The 22824-nt window shown below is 43.1% G+C and overlaps 1 protein-coding gene and 1 long non-coding RNA gene across 5 annotated transcripts; one reads left to right on the plus strand and one right to left on the minus strand.

Moving 5' to 3' along the window:
• Window positions 1–1865: 1865 nt before the first annotated feature.
• LOC109212486 lies at window positions 1866–4982 on the minus strand. Its single transcript, XM_019376136.1, has 4 exons — window positions 4377–4982; window positions 4117–4287; window positions 2131–2404; window positions 1866–2086 (listed from the first exon to the last, which is right to left on the minus strand). Exons 1-4 carry the CDS (start codon window positions 4980–4982, stop codon window positions 1866–1868), a joined length of 1272 nt encoding a protein of 423 aa, XP_019231681.1.
• A 12357-nt stretch (window positions 4983–17339) lies between these two features.
• On the plus strand, window positions 17340–21283 carry LOC109212492. 4 transcript variants are annotated; one of them, XR_002065866.1, is made up of 4 exons: window positions 17343–17716; window positions 17802–18670; window positions 18778–20292; window positions 21147–21283. It is a non-coding gene; the product is annotated as an uncharacterized LOC109212492 (long non-coding RNA). The 4 variants fall into 4 exon arrangements; XR_002065867.1 differs by lacking the exon at window positions 17343–17716 and having other exon boundaries at window positions 17938–17952; window positions 18487–18670; window positions 21147–21278; XR_002065868.1 differs by lacking the exon at window positions 17343–17716 and having other exon boundaries at window positions 18367–18670; window positions 18778–19488; window positions 20224–20292; window positions 21147–21277.
• Window positions 21284–22824: the final 1541 nt, after the last annotated feature.

Genomic DNA, 22824 nt, shown 5'->3' on the forward strand with positions numbered 1-22824 from the left:
ATATGGGTCCGAAGATTTAATCCCAGTCGAAGTCGGAGAGCCTAGTGTAAGGTTTCAACATGCCACCGAAAGTTCAAACCATGAAGCAATGAACACAACTCTGGAGCTACTTGATGAATAACGTGAGGTAGCATTAATACGAATGGCCGTGCAAAAATAGAGAATCAAAAGGTATTATAATAGAAAGACAAACCTTCGATACTTCAAAGTCGGGGACTTAGTACTGAGGAAAGTTACCCTTAACACTCGAGACCCAAACGAATGGAAAGTAGGTCACAATTGGGAACGACCGTACTGTGCCCTTGGAGTCGTAGGAAAAGGATCCTAAAAAATCAGCACAATGGAAGGTGAGAAACTACCAAATAATTAGAATATATCAATGCTCAAGCGATATTACTGTTGATCTCGAAGACCTTCGGTTTGAAAGCATGCGTTGTACTCTTTTTTCCTTGGATCGGGTTTTATCCCAAATGGGTTTTACCAGCAAGGTTTTTAACGAGTTAACACCTATATGCTACCTAAGGGTCACTCAACAAGTATTCAAGGCTTCTCTTCGATCAAACTCGAATACTGGGGGGCATCACCCTCGGAAATTATAACTTTGAGAAAAATATTTCACGCCTAAGAGGGCCTCGGTAGGAGAACTTTGTAATGGGCCAAATGGTCAAATGAACCGTGTCCATATAGAATTATCGAGCCCTGATGGAAAAACATGTACGCATGTATTAACTATTTAAAGAAGAATCCTGGTTACATCAAACACACTTTGTATCTCATACGAACTCTACACTTGCAATCCTACGGGAGGCGGCTCAAGGGCCAAAGCACCCCGAAATACCCGGGGACTGTCACTGACAGTTAATATAAGACCTCAAAGAGGCACTCCCTCAAAATAAAGTCCAAGGCCAACTCACTCGGGGACTAAATTTTCGAACAAGTTCGGAAAGTTATCAAGAAACCAGTCCAAGTGACAAACCCGAAGGCTACGGCCATATTAAAGACTACGGTCATGTAAGGCTACGACCAAAAAATGCGGCTCGGAGACGTCTGACTTCCGCTATAAATTAAAGGCCTTAAACATTGAAAAATCGGTTAAATCAGGCTACCCCCAGCAAAAGAAAAATATAAATAGCCTCGATAAATTCATCCCCCAAAAAATCTAAGGGCTTCGACAAATCATCCCTCAAACAATCTAAAGTCTTTGATAAAACATCCCTCGAACAATCTAAGGGCTTTGATAACACCAGCCTTCGGAAAACCCTTAAGAGGCATTCGATTATGTCCACACAAACAAAATGACTAATAAGATTCCGATACGTCGAGCCTTCTAAAAACCCAACGAGTACAAAATACATGCTAAGGCATAACTCAAATTCCATTAAGTCTTTTACCCGAAGTGGGGGAAAACTATATAGCCATTTTTATAGGCTGAAATGATCCAATTTAAAGAGCCTAAGGGCCAACCTAAAAGAGGCTAAGGGCTAATTCTAAAATAGAGCCTAAAGGCCGATATACAAGATCCTAAGGGCCAGCTTAAAAAGAAATATAGGGTTAAAGACCTTTGGGAGTCTGAGACCCCATTCTCGTTTAACTCAGACCCAAAAGCCCCAAGCTCGCATTAATTTAACTTTAAGATTGGCTCAGGGATCATCTAAAACCCCAAGGGGTACGATCTTGGGCAATAAAAGCCTAAAGGCTTATTGCGAGTCTAAACCAATACTCGGACTTTTAACATGTGAATAATCAGAAATTTTATGAACGGAGAGTCAGCACAAATCAAGAACAGAGCCTAAAGCTACTTTATATTCATCTGAGAAATTCACAAAGAATATTACAACGAAGAACCCTTATACAAAAATAGAAACCTAATCCATTTTCGGGGCCAGGTCCCGGGGAGTGGCGTCTTCATCTCCGGTAGCTTTATCTTCTGGATCCTCTTCCCCTTTAGAAGCATCTTCTTCACCTTCCTCGTCCTCGGAGCCACTCATCACATCCTCATCATCAGAGGAGACAAGAAATCTAGCATCGGTTTCCCGTGCTTGTGCTTTCCCTTTCTCCTCGGCAAGGTCAAATCCTCGAGCACGAACTTCTCGAGAGTCTTCCTCTAGGCTTGACACTTAGCCAATTCACTGCTCCATTTTGCTTGGTTGGAGGCTGCTCTCAACTCAGCTTGAACGGCCACGACTTCTCTTGTGTATATAAAAATAGATTTATCGGTCGCAATCTTCATCCTCTCATCTTTGGCCTTGGTTTGTGCAGCCTCATCTTTAGCTTGCACAACTTCTGTTCGGGATTTAGCTAGTTCGGCCTCCATCCCCTCAATTTTTATAGCCTGAGCTAGGCCCTTCGCTTCAAGATCTCGGAGCTTAGCCTCAGCCGAGACCAGTTGGGCCGTAATAGCTTCCTTATCAGCAGCAAGTTAATCCATGCTCCTCTTCCACTGATGACAATCACCCCGAACCTGATTCACCTCGCCCCAGATCTACCCAATCATTTTTAGCTTTTGCTGCAGTTGAGGTATTAATCTTCTAGATATGTTAATCTCCGGGGCGATCTACCACAAAAGATATCCGCCTTATTAGGAGGATGGTGGAACAATACAGGGATAAGAAGAAGGATCTTCACATGGTGTTTATCGATCTAGAGAAAGCGTACGACAGGGTTCCTAGGGAGGTCTTATGGAGCTGCTTAGGGGTTAAAAGGGTCCCGGTTGCCTACATTAGGGCAATTAAAGACATGTATGATGGAGCTAAGACTCGGTTTAGGACAATAGGAGGTGACTTCGAGCATTTTTTTGTTGTTATAGGGTTGGACCAAGGGTCTGCGTTCAGCCCTTTCCTATTTGCCCTGGTGATGGATGCCATAACGCATCATATTCAAGGGGAGGTGCCATGGTGCATGCTATTTGCTGATGACATAGTCCTAATTGACGAGGCACGATGTGGCATCAACGAGAGGCTAGAGGGAGTCTAAAGGTTTCAGGTTGAGCAGGACGAATACGAAATACCTCGAGTGCAAATTCGGGGTCGAGTCGACGGAAGGGGGAGTGGAAGTGAGGCTTGACTCTCAAGTCATCCCTAAGAGGGGTAGTTTCAAGTACCTTGGGTCAGTTATTTAGTGGATCAGGGAGATCAACGAGGATGTCACAGACCGTATAGGGGTGGGGTGGATGAAGTGGAGGTTAGCGACGGGAGTCCTGTGTGACAAGAAAGTGCCACCATTACTAAAAGGTAAGTTTTATAGAGCAGTGGTTAGGCCTTCCATGTTGTATGGGACCGAGTGTTTGCCGGTTAGGAACTCACACATCCAGAAGATGGAAGTAGCAGAGATGAGGATGTTGAGGTGGATGTGCGGGCATACAAGGATGGATAAGATTAGGAATGAAGATATTCGAGAGAAGGTAGGCGTGGCCCCCATGGCGGACAAGATGCGGGAAGCAAGACTCAGATGGTTCGGGCACATTTAGGGGAGGAGCACTGATGCACCAGTGAGAAGGTGTGAGCGACTGGCTGTGGTGGGCACGAGGAGAGGTAGAGGGAGACATAAGAATTTTTGGGGAGAGGTGATCAAGCAGGACATGGCGCGACTTAGAATTAATTAGGAAATGGCCCTTGACAGGGAATTATGGAGGTCGAGCATTAAGGTTGTAGGTTAGGGGGAAGTTGTGGATATTTCTAGAGCGCACTAGATTGAGACTAGCCAGTTAGGAGTTAGTCTTAGGATGCTACTGATTAGCTACTGATGTAGGGCTTTATCTGTTGGATATTAGTATACCTTCCATCCTTTTCCTTTTCTTTTTCGTATTTCCTATATTTCTTATATTGCTGTTATTTTGTTATTTTATGTTATGTTATGTATTTTATGTTATTTTATTATGAGTCTATTGATAGTACTAATATATCGTCTCTTGTTGCTTTCTTTAGCCAAGGGTCTCCTGGAAACAGCCTCTCTGCCCATCAGGGTAGGGGTAAGGTCTGTATACATATTAGCCCCCCCAGACCCCACTTGTAGGATTATAATTAGTTGTTGTTGTTGTTATTGCTGCAGTTGAGGTGTTAAAGAATTAGCCCCTGAAGCAGGGCCAAGGAGGCCGTACTCGGTTAAAATCTAAGTTACCTGCTCGTCCAGCTCGGATTCGCTTTTTCGAGATTTAGCCAATGCTGCTCGGAGATCCTTAAGCTCCTCTTCTTTCTGACCGCAGAGAAGCCTCAAGGCCTTTTCTTCGCTTGAAATCTTCTTGAGCTCGGCCTCACATTGGCTCAGCTCAACTCTAAACTTTGCAGCGGCCTACACATGAAATAAAAGCACGTCAGCCGAAAGAGAAGAAAGAAAAAATGACAATGTTAAACGGAAGGTCGTTACCCGGGTAAAGAGACGCTGGGCCTCTTCAAAATGGATGGTGCATCATTGAAGTCATCGAAACCCTCAACTCTAGCATAGCAACTCTGGAAAGGATAGTCCGCGATGACCTTACTTGGGTCGGGCATATGCAAAGTGTTAGCTTCCTCGATGGCCTCCCTAGAATAAGTTGGCAATGAAAGAGAATGACATATTGTCACGATCCCGAGCTCTTCACTCGGGGCGTTCTCATTAACCTCGGGGGCTTCAGCATTCACCCCCTCTGGCATAGTTGTTGAAGACGGAGGGACAATCTCAACCTCCGGGGATATGAGGGCCTTGCCCGTCTCTTCCCTTCGGGCATCCTCACCACAAGGTGGATTTTCTAGTTTGGAAGGCTTGGCGGCCTCGACTAACCTCCCGATCCGAGTCACTAGCTCTGTTAGTTCCTCATCATGTTCCTCACCATCCGGGGAGTCATGGGCTGAGTCTGTGCCCGTTTGAGCAAACTTTTTCCGCAGGCTTCGAGTGGAGGTTTTCTTGTCTTGGGGGTCTTTGGGCTCTAATACCCTCTTTCTTTTATTATCCTTCTTGGGCTTTAGATTCGAAGGCTTGGTCGTTTCCTCGGGCGGGGCCAGCCTCATCTTGGACGCATCTCCAAGGTCATGGTTCTTGGCCTCCTATTGGCCCTTCGCCAATTCACGCCACTTACGATTGTCATAAAAGGATGTGGCAGCTAGTTTCCTGACCCAAGCCTCGAGATCAAGCACCGCCAAGGGCGCCCAAGCGTCGGCTGCCAAAAGAAAGATGAGTAAGCTATGAAAAATGAAAGAACAAGAATAGATATAAAGAAAAATGCGGACTCCACTTACGGTTGAAATTCCATCCCTCGAGGAACGGCATTTTTTCTTCGGGATGATGTCTGGAGTCCTAAATCTAACAAATCGGCTCATATAGCCTCGATCTTTGGTTTCATCAGTACTGGCGAAGAAGGACTTCGTGGTTCAACACTGCAGCTTGATGAGCCCTCGGAATAACTAGGGTCGATACAACCGAACTAGGTGGCTGAGGGTGAATTCTAAACCTTCGGCCTTCTCAGAGAAGTATCGCAACATGATCACGATACACCAGAAGGAAGTGTGGATTTGGCCGAGGGTGACTTCGTACGTCTTGCAGAAGTTGACCACCACCGGATCGAGAGGGCCCAATGTGAAGGGGTAAGTGTAAATACTCACAACCCCCTCCTTATGGGTAGTTATGCTTTCATCAGGCTTCAGGATATGAATCATGACCTCGTCCCCCCATCGACAATCCTTCCTTACATTCTTGACGAGCTGCTTGGTTATCAGGCTAATACATCGTGACACGTGCTCGTATTAGCCCTCGACATTTGGAGGATTCTCGATATTAAAGTCCTTCTTGATGATGCAATCACCAGGGGTGATCTCTTCAAGTGTCGGTAGCACCACCGGTTTGGCCGTCCGGGAGGCAGAGGAGGAGGATACTTTATATTTTTTAGGGACCACTGGAAGTTTTGACCATGATTGTAAGGTAAGAAATACGGGTGAGCGGGAATGTAGTTTTTTCGGCTAGATATTGATATTTTACGGCGTTTAAAGAGGTGGAGGAGACAAGTGATTGAAGAAATGAAAATTGGAAGAGATTGAAGAATGGTAAAGTTATTTACTAAAGGAAGATGCCCCATATTTATAGAGGGGCAGCGACGGTTCGAAGATGTTAATGGCCAACCAACACTGGCGTGCATTTAATGTTTTTGAAAGGGAAAATTTTGAAGCACCCTTGATCTTCGAATTTGTTTGCAGCTGCCATTGTTATCAATATAAAATGAATTAGTATAGCCATTTTTAATAAGAGAAATGTGAGATGATAAAATTTAGCGGGGCCGATTAGTAATAGCTTAATCTTATATGTGCAGACGTGTAAATCTAAATTGCAAATGATAGTGTGAAATGACAAATTCAAGTGGGGCCATCAAATCACGATAGTCTTCATGCAGTGGAAATACAACAACAACAACCCAGTATAATCTCACTTAGTGGGGTCTGGGAGGATAGTGTGTACGCAGACCTTACCCCTATCCTGGGGTAGAGAGGTTATTTTCAAATAGACTCCCGGCATCCTTCCCTCCAAGAACTTCCCACCTTGCTCTTGGGGAGACTCGAACTCACAACCTCTTGGTTGGAAGTGGAAATGGGGCTGACAATTTGTGCTTTACAATTGCCACTAATGTTCTCTTTATTCGACAAATTATGATGGCAACTGCCATTATAATATTAAAAAACAGGGGCAAGTATATAGGAGAAGGAGAAAGAAAGTGTCAGTTGGAAATTTGGAGTATTTATTACTCTGCATATGCCATAGAATGTGAAACCTACTTCTTTGTCCGCCACGTTGGTTTGTATAGCAATGTATCACTCGAGGAAAATTCCAGTCTTTGTTACTACTCTGCAAAGAAAAGAGAATTTGTCGGTTAGTCGTTTTGCCATCTGCGATATGTGGCCCACTTGAGTCCTTGTAAGCAAAGCTGACTTGTCATCTTATCACGTGGGAGTAGTTACACTCGGTGGGCGTTCTACTTATTCCTTACTTCTTAGAAGAGGGAACACAGGCACCTCTCCGTCAACGTGTGTTTCCTTGCATTTTCTAACTTGTCTGTGGGAATTTATGTAATTTCAAGAACTCGCAGTTCAACTTTGTTTGGCTCAAAAGAGGTTGAAATCTCTTGAGCAAATCAATCAAAAGAGATGAGAGGGTAAATCGTAATCGAAGATAATAAACCCTAGGATCAACGCAACAATCAGAACAGTAATAATGTTCAAAGAGAGAGAGAGAGAGAGAGTAACAGGGAGATAAAGATGAGAGAGAGAATCCGTTTGTATATTGAAAAATCCTCCTCTATTACAAAGCTTAGATCCCCTTTATATAATGGGGGGATCCAACCTTCGTCCTTGGAACGACAAAATCAGTATATTCTATAGCAGAGCCGATGACAAGTCGAGGTCGTTTTTCCTCTTACCCCTGGGTCGTCCCCTTATATCGGCTCATAAACATTCAGTGGTCGGTCATGTTGATGATGGGACGTGGTTGGTCAAATTTGACCATATACAGTTAGTCCCTCCGCTTGTCGGGGTCGCAACGAGATTCGTCCTTGATAGGCGGAATCAATGCTTCCGTCGGAGAGAGTTTGACTAATTGACCTGTTATGACGTGACCGGCGGGAGACGGTAATCATACCTGTCAGAAAGTTGTAGTAAAACACTCTCCCTTGGGTGACATCAGCGTTCGCATGCGTCATCATTATGCATATTGTTACACCCCATGTTTTCGTACGTAAGAGTACGACATAAGTCAATTAATGTAAGCTCAGAAATGGAATCATCTTTGAAAAGTTTACAAAGTTAGTTCATCATGTTAACGTGGAGGTTACAAATTTTTAAGATCATTAATACCAAGTAGCAAGAGCGTTTGAAGGCTTAGAAGCTAAACGAATTGAAGAAAATAAGTTTCGTCGAAAATCGACAAGTTTGGAATGTTATAACATATTGTTTTGGGGTGAGACTAGGGTGATTAACATGATGAGGAGGTTAATTTATGATTTATTGTAGTCGTATGATAGTCCTGTGTTATGTTTTTAAGTCAAACGAGTTATGGAACAAAAGTTAGCAAAGATCATCACAAGTTGCATATATAATGTGCTGAAATTTAGGTCAAATGTAGATGCACTTTTCTCCCAATATACTAGGCATAAATGGATGATCAACATATCAAATTGAAGATCTACGAGTCTAGTTTCCAACGCATTAAACCATTCGTCAATACGACATCGGAGTAGAGAGATATTCGCATTTTCGCGAGACCGCGCAAGCAGCTCCCAATGGGACCCACTTAGGCGGTGGTCGACCTACTTCACTTTATAAACGATTTGGACGCCTATTTTTCACTTATTTTCAACTCAACTTCGTCTCCAAACTTCTCCTAACCCTTCTAAACAGATTCCACAAGTGTTTGAAGTGATTCCAAAGTGATTACACCATATCTCAACATCAAAACTTAGCTCTAGTGAAGAACAACACCTCTTTGAGGTTGTGTTGTCATTGAGGATTGTTGTGGGCTGTATTTGGATGAAATTCCAAGTTGTTGCTGCTGTCTAAGGTGAGTATAACAGCCTACTAATTGTGATTAAGCTTGCTTGTATGTTGGTTAAGTTGTTAGGATGATAAACTACAAGATAGTACTTGGATTAGCTTAAGTCACTTCTATGGTGTTGTATTGCTATTGAGGGTTGTTGTGAGCTGAATATAACTTGGATTTCGACTTGAAGTTACTATAGGAGTTGTGTGTATTGTCTTCTTGCATGTGCTTAAGGTTATCTTGATGTTGATTAAGTTAAATGGATGGAGTAGACGTCAACTAGTGAATAAAGCTACTAATTGAAGATAGTTGGAGTTGAGGATTGTTTCCTTTGTTATAAATATATGGTATAAGGATGGAATCATTGATGAATGACTTCATTATCATGTTAATGATACTGTTAAATTAATGTAAGAAGTCTATAAGGGGTGATATGGGTTATACGGATTCCAATCGGAGCTTGCCGCTCGTCGTGAAGTAGTTGTGACTTGTTGTTGTTATATGGTGTCTTGTTATTGATATTTATAGGTTGCTGGACTTCCCTGGCTGTTGTTGTTGGTATATGGTATTGGAGGAGGCCCTTGTTACAAGGGAGATGCTGCCCGAATTTACGTAGACGAGCTACTAGCTTAAGTTACAGACTTAGCCTTTGTTCAACACTGATTTTGAATCTCCTTATGCTATGATAGATCGAGTTGACTTGTTTGAAGAGTTACTTGGAAGGTATTAAGGACTCAACATGTTTAAGGTATGTTAAGGCTCTTCCTTCATTCTTTTGGCATGATCTAAAGTGAAACGAATATAAACGATACGCTATTTCATAATGAATCTACTCCTAGCAACCAAGGTTGTCCATGTTATTCTTTCCTTACAAAGTTATTCCAAGAAAGCATATATGATCCTTGAGTCCTAGTGAAGTTCATATTGATGGTATGATGTCCATAATGTTAACCGATGGTGCAATGACCTTATGTCACTCTAAAAGGTTTAGAACGTGATTCCATGAGTCCAGCATGCATTATATATGTATCTACTTTACTCTACCGAGCCGCGCTATAGTCGGCCGGGTATGGCACCTATTGTGCAACCACTGATCAGTTGGGTTTACCGAGCTCCACGTGGCCGGGTAAGATTCTACCGAGCCTTATGATGGCCGGGTACGTTTTTACCGAGTCCTCTTTGAGGCCGGGTATGATATGATGATGATGATGCCCACAGAGGCGTATGTTTTTAAAAGTTTATGTATATATATGTATTATGCATTTCATGTCAGTAGCCCCCAGAGGCACTCAGATGTTACAGGTTGTATCTCCTCTATCTCTCTTTACATTACTGTTCTTATTTATGCTTTCCTGCCTTACATACGCAGTACTTTATTCGTACTGACGTCCCTTTTGCCTGGGGACGCTGCGTTTCATGCCCGCAGGTCCCGATTGATAGGTTGACAGTCCTCCTATTAGGCTATCAGCTCAGCGAAGGTGTTGGTGCGCTCCATCTGCTTCGGAGTTGCTTGTTTGGTTAGTATGATTTAGACGTGTATTTTTGGTATGGCGGGACTCTATCCCGATCTTTATGACATTTATGTATTGGTAGAGGCTTGTAGACATATGTCGTATACGTGAAAGATTGTACGGACTTGTCGGCCTATGTTTGAGTTTATAAATGATTATGTTGGCCTACTAGGCCCGTATGTCACGTGTATATAATGATGTAATAAGAAAGATACGTTATGTTGGTACTCGGTTGAGTAAGGTACCGGGTGCCCGTCGCGGCCCATCGGTTTGGGTCGTGACACATATTCTCGAGGCAGAAAAATTGACACTTGGCGCTTGGTTTCCCGCATCGATTTAAAGTCTGCCGCCTCGATTCTGGCGCTACCCAACCTTATAAATAAGGGAGGGGTTTAATTTCGTTGAAGAACTTTGGTCATTCCAGAGAATTTCCCAGCCCTCCTCTGTTAATTTTCGCGTTCCTGCGTTTTCCATTCTTGGCTAGAGATTTATCTTCTTTTTTATTTCATTTGCATGATCTTCTTCAAACCAATATATGCCTAAATCTCGCCTTACCAAAGAAAAGGTTCCTGAAGTCGCTCCGTCGAATGCGCCGCCCTCCTCCGAGTGTGGGGAGGTGGAAGTGGAAGAGGATGTCAGTCCTCTTACAGTGGACGCATTGTTACCGAGGGATTCTAGCCCCGGTGTGATTTCAACAAGGATTCCGTAGTTCCGATTCCAGTGCGTTCTGAGACGGGACAAAACCACTTGGATGACCTCCGCGTAAAATATGGAATTCCAACCTACTTAGAGATGATCCCGGCGGGGGAGGATTATGTTGATGTTCATAGGCCGGGCTATTGTGCCTTCTACGAGTACCCCTTTTTGATAGGCTACGGTCTTCCTCTTTTTCCCTTGGCGGAAGAGTTCTGCAGATTCTACCACATCTTCCCGGCTCAGCTTACAACGTACACGCTCAAAGTGCTTCTGCTATTAACCAAATATACAGCGCTGGCCGGATGCGACGTCTCCGTTCATCATCTCTTGCACTTATTTACAACCAGCTTCCTTAAAGGGACAATGGTTCATTTACGGAGTCGTGGTACAAAGGGGTTGGTGATTGGAACCGACGACCGGGCGAGCCATAAATTATGGCACAAATATTTCTTTGTCAGGACCGGGCACGCGATCTCCAACTCCACCGGATTTCCAGAAAGATGGAACAAAACACGTAAGTGTTGTAGTTCATCAAGTTCACTGTTGCATGCTTTTATAGCAGTTCTGACTTTTATATTACAGCCATGGCTCGTCCACCCCAACCCGTTATCGGCCTTAGGAACTAGGTCGCCGCCTGTGTCCTCACGCGGCGGAAACCCGAACTTGGCCTGCCTTCATGCAACGTTACGACCCTCAAGTTTCTTCAGGTAAACTTCCGATTTCCTTTTGTCGGTTAGACGACCCTGCCTAACTATGATTTTGTGGTGCTAGGTCAAGGTGCTTCAAGGAAGAAGGCCACAGTCCCTACTTTTGTGCGACCTACTACCGCCGCGGACCCTCGTGATATTCTGTGTGAGTCTGTCCAAGAAGGTCGTTTTCTTACACCCCTTTGGGAAGCCACATCCACGGTTGTGGTTATATGGGAGCCGACTTTGTTGACACCGGCCCCACAACCCGCCGACGAATCTTCTCATGGTGAGGAGCCTCTAGAAAGAAAAAGGAGAAGACTAGAGATGGGAAAAGGGGTGGCTACTGAAGTTGACGACAGTAAAATATCTCGGGCAGCCCCGACGCCCGCTTTTATGGCTGATGCTATCGGATCGGGGAGGCCGGCACGTGAGGAGAGAGTCTGCCCAAGGTTTAGTTCGGTGCACCCCGATGAGGGGAGTTCATCAACTAACGTTGGTGGGCCTAGCGTGGAAGCTGATGAGTCGGGTTTCGGCGTTTCCCCTGAGGACATAAATGAGTTTGTGGGTTGTCATACCAAGGTGGAGGGGACGACGGATGGATCTGATCAGCATATAACAATCCCTAGGGATTGCAACTTGCGGCTGAATAGTGAGCAGGTCGCATCGGCATTTACTCTGTTATGCGCCGCCCTGAGTGTGAGATGCTCAAGATGATGAACGATATGGAGCTGTCTCGGAAGGTCGCCAGCATGGCCTTACTGGTAGATTTTTTAACCTCACCATTTTTTTTGCCTATTGTAGGATGGGTATGGGAATATGCTTACTCCTATTTTTTCTTCCCAGACCCTCGTCTTGGATGGAGAGGGATCGTCGTGAGCGGAAGAGGACAGACCTCTATAAGAAGATGTTGAAGAAGTATCAAAAATGACGTGCTAAGCACCAAGCGGTGGCCGACTTTTATCGACAGGACCCTGAGTTCCAAGTGTTCCGCGAGGGACTTAAGGAGAGGGAGGCCCAGTTGGAACGTAAGGGGGCGGAGCTGGAGGAGAAGGATGGGGAGCTAGTGAGGGTCGTTGATCGTATCAGTGAGCTGGAGGCTCTCCTTAGGGCGAAGGATGATGAACTCGAATTGAATCGAGGGGTTGCTGCGGAGAACGCCGACTTGCAGCAGAGGATAGCCGGTTTGACTGCCGAGCTTGGTGTCAGAATGGTAGAAATTGACAGACTTAAGGGCGAGCTGAGTGCTAATGCCGATAAATTGATCGCTTTGCAGAGGCAAGCCGTCCCGCCGAGGTCTGAGGAAGCGGATCGCCATTCTCGTCCCTCCTCGTCTCGTCTCCCATCTGGTCGGGACCCGCATCATAGTGCCTATGAGATGTGGGTCTATGCAAAGGCTCGACTTTATGTGTACAGAGCTTTGAATGCAGAGGGTCGGGCAACGGAGGCGGAGGTTCACGCGGTGCGAAATAAAGCACGCACAGCTCGTGAATCATGTGGGTATTACCCCGACTCTCCCGATGGGGAGGGTGCTACTTCTGAGGATGTCGATCGTCTTGACTCAGATTCATGGTATGAGGACGTTTATCCTGCAGGGGGTGATAGTTAAGCTTGTATATTTTTGCTTCCGTATCTTCTTTGGCTGTGGGGTGTACTAAAGTTCGTCCATATGGACGAATGTAAATAATTTTTTATTGTGATATAAATTTTTGTTTCTGTCGCTTCGTCTGTTTGCTGCTTCTCCCCTTTTATGTTGTGTTTTTTTTATACTTAGTCTTCGCGGACATTGCCTTTAGAAGATTTTGTCGTGGTTCGAACGAGATCGATCCAATGTCGATGGTCTTGGCCGCTAGGATGTTTCTTCGACTGTCATCGAAGTAATATCCATCGTAATTCAGACGGGGTCGAACCATTATAGATGGCCTAGGTCATTATGATGTTGCTTCGACTGTCGTCCAAGTAGTATTCGTCGTGATTCGAATGAGGTCAAACCATTATAGATGGCTTTGGCCGTTAGGACGTTGCTTCGACTGTCGTCGAAATAGTATCCGTTGTGGTTCAAACGAGGTCGAACCATCGAAGATGGCCTTGGCCGTTATGATGTTGTTTCGACTGTCTTCGAAGTAATATCCGTCGTTGTTCGAACGAGGTTGAACCATTGTAGATGGCGTTGGCCGTTAGGACGTTGTTCGACTGTCGTCGAAGTAGTATCCGTCGTGGTTCGAATGAGGTCGAACCATTGTAGATGGCCTTGGCCGTTATGATGTTGCTTCGACTGTCGTCGAAGTAGTATCCGCTGTGGTTCGAACGAGGTCGAACCATTGTAGATGGCCTTAGCCGTTATGATGTTCCTTCGATTGTCGTCGAAGTAATATCTATCGTCGTTTGAACGAGGTCAAACCATTGTAGATGGCCTTCACCGTTATGACGTTGCTTCGACTATCGTCGAAGTAGTATCCATCGTGGTTCGAACGAGGTCGAACCATTGTTGATGGCCTTGGCCGTTATGATGTTGTTGCGACTGTCGTTGAAGTAATATTCATCGTCGTTTAAATGAGGTCGAACCATTGTAGATGGCCTTGGCCGTTAGGAAGTTGCTTCGACTGTCGTCGAAGTAGTATCCGTCGATCGAACTATTTTAGATGGCCTTGGCCATTATGTTCATTTGATGGAGGTTCGACTTCTGTTTATATAATGGAGATTTCTGTTCATAAAATGAAGATCGACACGACGGAGATTTCTGCGTATACAATAGAGATTGACTAGGGTAACCCCTTCATTACTTCGGCTTAGAGACCGTGTTGATGGGCCGAGGTGATGAATTGCGTTTTGATCCACGAGATATCCCCTTCGTCGCCTCGTTAAAAACCTCCCCGAGAAAAGCCAATCGGGACAAAACTCGGGTAAGGGAAAAAGAGTTTGACTTAGGAGACGCCTTTCCGAAGTAGAAGTACTTGAGGTGGGCGATGTTCCAGTTGTTTTGGAGTGCTTTTCCCTCCATTGTTTCTAGTTGGAATGCTCCTTTGTTTGCAGCTGCTGTGATTTTATACGGTCTGTCCCAGTTGGTTCCCAACTTTCCCTCGTGTGGGTCTTTTGATGTCAGTGTTTTGTCCTTGAGTACGTAGTCGCCAACTTTGAGCGATCTTACTTTGGCTTTTCTACTGTAGTATCTCTCTACCTGCTGTTTATGGGCTATCATTCTTATATGGGCCATGTCTCTCCGTTCTTCGACTTCATTTAGGTCTTGCAACCTGCTCTCGTCGTTATCTGCCCCACTGACATGGGAGTATCTCAGGCATCGTTCCCCGACCACGACGGGTATGACTGCATCGGTCCCGTAGACCAGTGAGTATGGCATTTCTCCCGTGCTGGACTTTGGTGTTGTTCGGTACGCCCATAGTACTTCAGGCAGTAATTCGGGCCATAGCCCTTTAGCTTCTTCGAGCTTCTTTTTCAATATGTTCAATATTACTTTGTTGGAAGACTCGTCCTGACCGTTGGCGGCTGGGTGATACGGAGTGGAGAGTATCCGCTTGATGTGCCATTTTTCGAAGAACTCGGTCGTTTTCTTTCCAACGAACTGAGGCCCATTGTCGCAGCTGATTTCTTTGGGGATGCCGAAACGACATATAACATTTTTCCATATAAAAGCGATGACCTCCTATTCGCGTATTTGGGCCTACGCACCTGCTTCCACCCATTTAGAGCAGTTAAAACTAAAAGGAAATGTACCTTTCCTCGTCCAGCTGGTGAGGGGCCGACTATGTCCATCCCCCATTTTATGAAGAGCCATGGCGAAGTGACTACATAGAGGAATTCTCCCGCTTGATGTATCATGGGGGCGTATCTTTGGCACTGCTCGCATCTCCGGACATAGTCTGCTGCTTCTTTTTTCATAGTAGGCCAGTAATAGCCGGCGCAGATGAGGCATCGGACGAGGGCGTGGTTCCCAGTATGGGCACCACAATGGCCCTCGTGCACCTTTTCCAGCACTTGTCTTGTTTGATGCGGTCCGAGGCATTTAGCGAGGGGCGCCGAATGTTCTTTTGTAGAGGTCATGATTTACCAGGTTGTATCGGGAAGCTTTCACTCGGAGTTTCTTGGCTTCTTTTTTGTCTTGCGGGAGTGTTCCGTTCTGCAGGTAGGATTCAAGGCGGTTGCGCCAGTCCCAGGTTAAGTTCAAGGAGAATACCTCGACGTGATCTATGGCTGAGTGGAGGAGGGTGAGCATATTTTCTTTGTTGATATTCTTGGTGGCGACGGCTAGCTTGGCTAGGCCATCTGCTTCAATGTTTTGTGCCCTGGGTACCTGCTCGAGGCGGCATTCGTCGAACTCTGGAATTAGCTTATGGATTTCTGATTGATACTTTTGTAGTCTTTGTTCCTTGATTTGGAAAGTCTCGATGACTTGATTTACGACGAGTTGAGAGTCGCAGTGGAGGATGAGTCGTCGGGCTCCGTACTTGAGTGCTAACTTCATACCTGCAATCACAGCCTCGCACTCGGCCTCGTTGTTAGTCATCTCGGGGCATCGTATGAACTGGCGAATTGCTTCACCTGTAGGGACCTCGAGGACGAGTCCTAGTCTCGATCCCAAGGCACTTGAGGCACCGTCAGTATAGAGGGTCCAAAGGTCGATATGAGTGGAGGCACGAAGGGCCTCTTGTTCCGCCTTCGGCAAAACTTTCATACTGAAGTCGGCGACAAAGTCAGCGAGTACCTGCGACTTAATGGCAGTTCGCGGGTGATATGTTATGTCGTGCTCGCTGAGCTCTATAGCCCATTTGACGGGCTTGCCCGAGAGCTCGGGTTTATGCAGGATGCCCCATATGGGGAATATTGTTATTACTTTTATGAGGTGACATTGAAAGTAGGGTCTAAGCTTTCGTGAAGCTACGGCCATGCCAGAGCCAGTTTTTCAAGGTGTGGATACCTCGTTTCGGCATCTATTAAGGTCTTGCTGATATAGTAAATAGGGGATTGAGTACCTTTATTTTCGCGGACCAGGACTACGCTGACGGCAACTTCGGATACTGCTAGGTATACGAGCAGACATTCGCCTGGATCTGCTTTAACGAGTAGTGGTGGTGAGGATAAATATGCTTTCAATTTCCTCAGGGCGTCGATGCACTCCTCGTTCCATTGTAGCCCATGATCCATTCTTAGAACATTGAAAAACTTGTGGCACCTGTCCGAGGATCGTGAAATGAATCTTGATAGGGCGGCTATTCGTCCCGTCAGCTTCTGTACCTGTTTCTTGCTGTTCAGTACCTCAGGTATTGTATCTATGGCCTTGATCGGATCCGGGTTGACCTCGATGCCTCGTTGTGATACAAGGAAACCCATAAATTTTCCTGAGGCCACACCGAAGGCGCATTTTTTCGAATTTAATTTCATCCCGTACCGCTTCAATATCTCGAAGGATTCTTTGAAATGACCGATATGGTCTTCTTTCTTTGCCGATTTCACCAGCATGTCATTGATATAGACCTCCATTGTCTTGCCGAGCTGTTCCTTGAACATCTTGGTAACTAACCTCTGGTATGTGGCCCCTGCGTTCTTGAATCCAAATGGCATCACATTATAGCAGTAAGTCCCTTGATGGGTGATGAAGGTTGTTTTTTCTTGATCCTCCTCGGCCATTAGGATTTGGTTGTAGCCGGAGTAGGCGTCCAAGAAACTCAGCAGTTCGTGTCCTGCCGTTGCGTCGATCAGCTGGTCGATTTGAGGCAATGGACACTACAACAAAAAGGGGATTTAGCGGCAATTATTTAGCAGCAATAAACTAATTGTCGCTAATTTATTCATGGAAGGAAAATATTAGCGGCCAATAAATATTAACCGGTAATTAGTATACTTTTAATGGCCATTCAAGAGAATAGGCAGTAAAACTATTGTTTTTACTTTTAATGTTGCCTTCAATTTTAATTTTCCGCTAAATCATATCCCGCCTAAGTATATTCCTTCTCAAAGTTTATTTTTGGTGTTGATCAGACCCAAATGGCATTTTGCCTCTTTACTCATTAGAACATGTAACGAACAGAGATGTGAACCATGGACCAAATAATAACCGCTGATTTTTATGGTGTTCACGGTGGTGTTAGATCAAAAAGTAACCAACAGAGCAAAAACAATCAGAAGATGGTTATAGACAGTCGCATCCCTCAACGGCAAGAATGCCGGAGACGGAGATACAATAACAGAAATGCAAAGGTCGCCGGAATAAATCTCTGGCCATGTTCCAACGAGTTTTCAGCCAAAGCCCCGTGAGATTCGAGTCTGTTTCATGAACTGTAAGGATGTAAAACAAGAAGCAGAAGATTAGGCAAAGATGTAAGTCCATATCTGTCGTTTTCATGGAGTTTGCCGGATAACATATACGTGACCTGAAAATTCTTTTTTGCTCGGATCTGGTTAGATCTGGATTTATATACAGCTTATCTACTAATTAAAAGACGAAAAACGGAGGAAACATGGTCGCCGGAGTTCGTTTTGTTCCAGCCATATATGAAAATACCAGTTAGCAAACAAGACTACATTGCGAGGGTGGCCATTTGCATCCATTTCCTGTGAGCTCTCGACTCCGGTTGTCACCTGAAAAATTCTTTTTAGTAATGTTTCTTTCATTTTCTTTTGATCTCACTTATTTTGAAACTTTATGCTGGGTGGAATGCGTGTATATGTCTGTGATCATGAAACATCGCCTTCAGGTCTGTTTCTATATATTTATGCCTTTAAATTGCGTAAGGAGCTGCAATTCTATATAAACGAATTAGCTGAGCAATCGCTTTTTATGGTGAAAATTGATTTAGCCTCTATTCTCCTGTTTTTTTGTCCTTTGAATGGATTTACCTGCATATGGTTATTTTATTGCTTAGTGTTTGGCTTCTTGGACTTTGCATATGCACTTTTATTTTAAGTCATTGTAAAGCACTGATATCCTCTCATTGTGTCTTGTCTAGTACATGGTTGGCATATCTTAGAGATATCTCGCTATCTTGAGTCTTGATGATTCAAGCAATTTGAATGTCTTTCTCTTTTTTTCTCCTTTTAAGATTATAAATTCTATGCTTTCCTCATTTTACTATTTTCTTCAAGGCTAGATTGCTGCCTTCATCAATCTGGATTGAATTATGTTTCACAAAATGTTGTATATGCAAAGGAGCAGCTTATTAAGATAAACCAGCAAAACATATTGATTAGGTCTCTCATGCTTAAGAAGCAGAGGGGTGATTATAGTTCAAAAGATGGCAAGGGGATTTCCTCAAATGACAATGGTAGAAAAAGGTAATTGTCCATGTTTGTTCAGTATTATTGCTATCCTATACCAGCTGGTGTACCTCTGTACAGTTAATTTATGGGTGTTGTATCTACTGCCACCGCCTCATTTTCAGGACTGCTGAAAAAGCATTGGATAGTAGGGCATCAAGCAAGAAGGCTACTACCAGTAACCAAGTTGCCTCTTGCCAAGGTGAGCCCATTATTAATCATCATTTATGGTCTTTGTAGGTGGTACGATCAAAAATATTGTTAAACGAAGTGGTCTTTCATAAAAAATATACTTCAATTATTGTGGTTCATAATTCTATTGCTAAATTGAAAAAGAATAAAGCAGGTGGGTATCCCTTAGCTCTCTATTACGTCATCTGTTTAAATTGTCAAATTTGACTTCTAATTTATAACTGAAAACTTTCATTGCATTGTTTGAGTATCAGCGGTAATACTTTTGGGTCCACAAAGTGAGAACATTAGTATTATATGCAAACATACCCTTCATTTTATGAGACCATTTGATTGGGCACAAAGGAATTTAAAGATATTACTTGCAACCAATAATGTGGCGTAGTGGTCAATAAAGTGAGTTAAAAACTATGAGGTCTTAGGTACAAAGAGGAGGTATAAACACTAGGTGATTTCTTTCCATTCGTTTAAGCCTTGGTGGACAAAGTTACCCGGTGCTTATGCTGGTGGGAGGTAGCAGGCACCCGGTGAAACAGACTCGAATCTCACCGGGTAGCAGTGGGTAAAGTGGGCGACGGAATATGGTGAAGAAAGAAGAGGCGAAAGCAGGGATGAGGAGAAGCAGCCACGACAGGATCCAAAAAGTAAGTTTCTTTCTCTATCTTTAATGTTTGATTTTGTGGGTGTTGGATTGATGAAAATTGCTATTACTTTATTAATAAAAAAATCTCCATACTGTACAATTCTCACCCGTAAGAAATTTGGAAGCAAAGAAGCACGATTCCATCATCTCAAATTCAAAAAGTAAGTTTTTTTCTCTATCTTTAATGTTTGATTGTGTGGGTGTTGGGTTGATGAAAATTGCTAATTATTTTGGGTCTAGAAATTACCTAAAAGACTACAAAAAGTTAGAAATAACCTTAATTGAAAAATCTCATACTACACAAATTTCATTTGCAAGTTGTCCGAAACCAAAATCGTCGGCCACCATCACAACCAAAAAAGTCAGTAAGTTTCTCTTTCTATCTTTAGTGTTTGATTGTGTATGTGTTGGGTTGATGAAAATTGCTAATTGGTTAGGTCTATGGCTTCGATTGTCAATGTTCAATTTACTGAATGAGTAAAATCTTTTTATCTGTTCTAATTTGGTATTGAAGAATCATGGCATTAGTTTTGAATTAAACAAACTATTAACTTTTCTAGCATATTTTTTTTATATGCATTATTCTTATAGTTGTTTAACTTTATTTTTCCTATATTCTAGATCTGCACCTACATATTAGCGTTGATCTAATCATTTTGTTGCTGGTTTGATTGTAAATATCTCTTAATAAATATTTCATGGATATGCCAACTAATTTGCTAGTCTCTTTCTGCAGCGTAATGCTGAAGTATCTGGTGCTAGGATTCTTGATGTGATCAAATGATTCAGAACTTTTTCACTTTAGGTAATTGAGAGGCAACAAAGATTCGTGGACCTACTTTACTTATAGATATTTGGAAATTTCAATCGGGGAAAACATTTGATGTGCCATTTAATATATTATTGGTATGATTTTTCTGGTCTTAATTTGTTGTTAATATTTGCTTGTTGTTGTTATTGTAACTTGGCGTGCAACTTCTTTTTACTTCTTCAAGGTAATACTCTGCTTTCGATTTTTTTTTTGTTTCTTCTCTATCATAACAAAGAAAGAAACTCTATTTAACTATTTGCACATCTATTTGGCTAGCCTATTAATCCATCTAGTTGTTTCTGCTTATAGATGTTGGGTGAGTGAGTTGGATGACAAGATACTTTTTCACATTATATTTCACATTATCTTATACAACTTGAAGCTGCAGAAGGAGCAATTTTTATAATAGAGAATATGGAAAGATGATCAGATAGTTTATGTATCACATTTAGACATTAGATTTGGTAATTTCTAAATATTAGCTCTTTATTTTTTTCCCCACAATGTTACATCTAAGTTGTATTCTAATACTACAAGTTTCATTTGCCACATTAGCTAACTTTTTTTTTTATCTTTCTTTTGTCATCCTTTGTTCTTTCTTAGATAAAATATTTTGGTTGTATTCCAATACTATAACTTGATGTAGGGAGCTTCAACCTAAGAACGATTTGTCTTATTAGAAAATTACACTTCGATATCTTCAACCATGATGAATTTGGTACCCTAGTTCGCATGCAACCTCATTTTTCACATTGTCTTTAGAATTCACAATATATTTAAATGTGTAGACTCATGATGTTTTATACATTACATTCCATCTTTTTACATATTTATTTTATTTTTTTCAGGTCATATGCTCAAAAATTTCGCATGTTGAAGATTTCAATATGATAAAGAGTTGCCGAAGCTATTTGAAGATATTATTTGATAGGATTAGTTATATGAGTTCAATCACTATAAGTTTATTTAAAAAGTTGTGACATTAATATTTTGGATTAGTACTTCCTTTGGATTGTTTAGATTCAATGAAATATATTTTGTTTTATGAATTAATAGTAATATATTTTCTAGCATTTGCCAACCTTTGTTTTCACCAAGAGGGACTCTTTTACTATTAGCGACAGTTAGTTGAATTCACTTGCCATTAAAAGACTCTAAAAGGTCAAAATAAGATATTTACAAGCAGGATACAACAACCAATCTAATTGCCACAAAAAATTTATCGTTAAAAATAACTGACTTTTAGCGGCAATTAATTGAATTTATCGGCCATAAAAATGGACGCTAAAAGAGCATAGTTAATTTGTTATGGAATTAAATTACCGGCCAAAATTATTACCGCAAACAATTGCCGGTAAAACTAACGATCTTTAGCGGCAATAAATTATACCCTTTACCAGCTTTTGTGAGAATGGCCGCCAAAAGCTTTGCCGACCCCCACATTGCCAGCTAAATGGCATTGGCCGGTAAAGGATATAGCGGCTATTGTTATTGACGCTAAAGGCATTTTTTATTGCCGTTAAAGCCCCATTTTGTAGTAGTGGGAAAGGAATCTTTTGGACATGCCTTGTTCAGATCGGTGAAGTCCACGCACATTCTCCATTTGCCATTTTTCTTTTTGACCATTACCACATTAGCGACCCATTGGGGGTATTTCGATTCTCTGATGGAGCCGTTGGCCAATAATTTGTCCACTTCTTCACTGACCGCCTCGTTAATTGCGCCATCGAATTTCCTCCTCATCTGCCGTACAGGCGGATAGAGCGGATCGACATTCAGCCTATGACTGGCGATGTCATTTGGGATCCCCGGCATATTTGAGTGTGAAAAGGCAAATAGGTCGGTATTGTTAGTCAAAAACTCACGATACTTACCTGGCTCGGAGAGGTTGTGTCCAATATAAGCTTTTTTCGTATTGTCGGCGCCGTCCAGGTGTACCAGGTCGAGATCTTCGATAGTCGCTTTGCAAGCTTCTACAACGTCTGGGTCTATGATGACTTCTGCTGGCGGGTCGGTTTTAGCTCCCGACATGGCTGATTGCTATGCCTCCGCACTTGCTCCTTTTAACTGTTTGGTATGCGTGCAATCTTGGGCAATCCGGTAGCATTCCTGGGCGGTGCGCAACTCGCCTTGAATGCTGAAAATTCCCCAGGGGGTGGGAAACTTGATTACCTGATAGAAGCTTGAAGGGATGGCTCGCATGGCGTGTATCCATGGACGTCCTATGATGGCATTATAAACGGTTTCCTGGGCCATGACGTGGAATGTAGTTTCCAGCGTGACTCCCCCTACCAGGACTGGCAGTGCTATTTCTCCAAATGTCCGCTCTACTGCATTATTAAAACTCGTTAGTGTTATGCAACGCGGTATTATCTTATCCTCGAGCTTCATTCGCATAAGAACTCTCGGGTGGATAATACACGCACCGCTTCCGTCATCTACCATGATTCTTTTTACATCTGTATCAGCGATGCATAATTTTATAAAGACAAACCGTCAGCATCTGACTTTTCGAAGGTGATACTG

This window comes from Nicotiana attenuata, unplaced genomic scaffold, assembly GCF_001879085.1.
Source record: "Nicotiana attenuata strain UT unplaced genomic scaffold, NIATTr2, whole genome shotgun sequence".
Taxonomy (NCBI): domain Eukaryota; kingdom Viridiplantae; phylum Streptophyta; class Magnoliopsida; order Solanales; family Solanaceae; genus Nicotiana; species Nicotiana attenuata.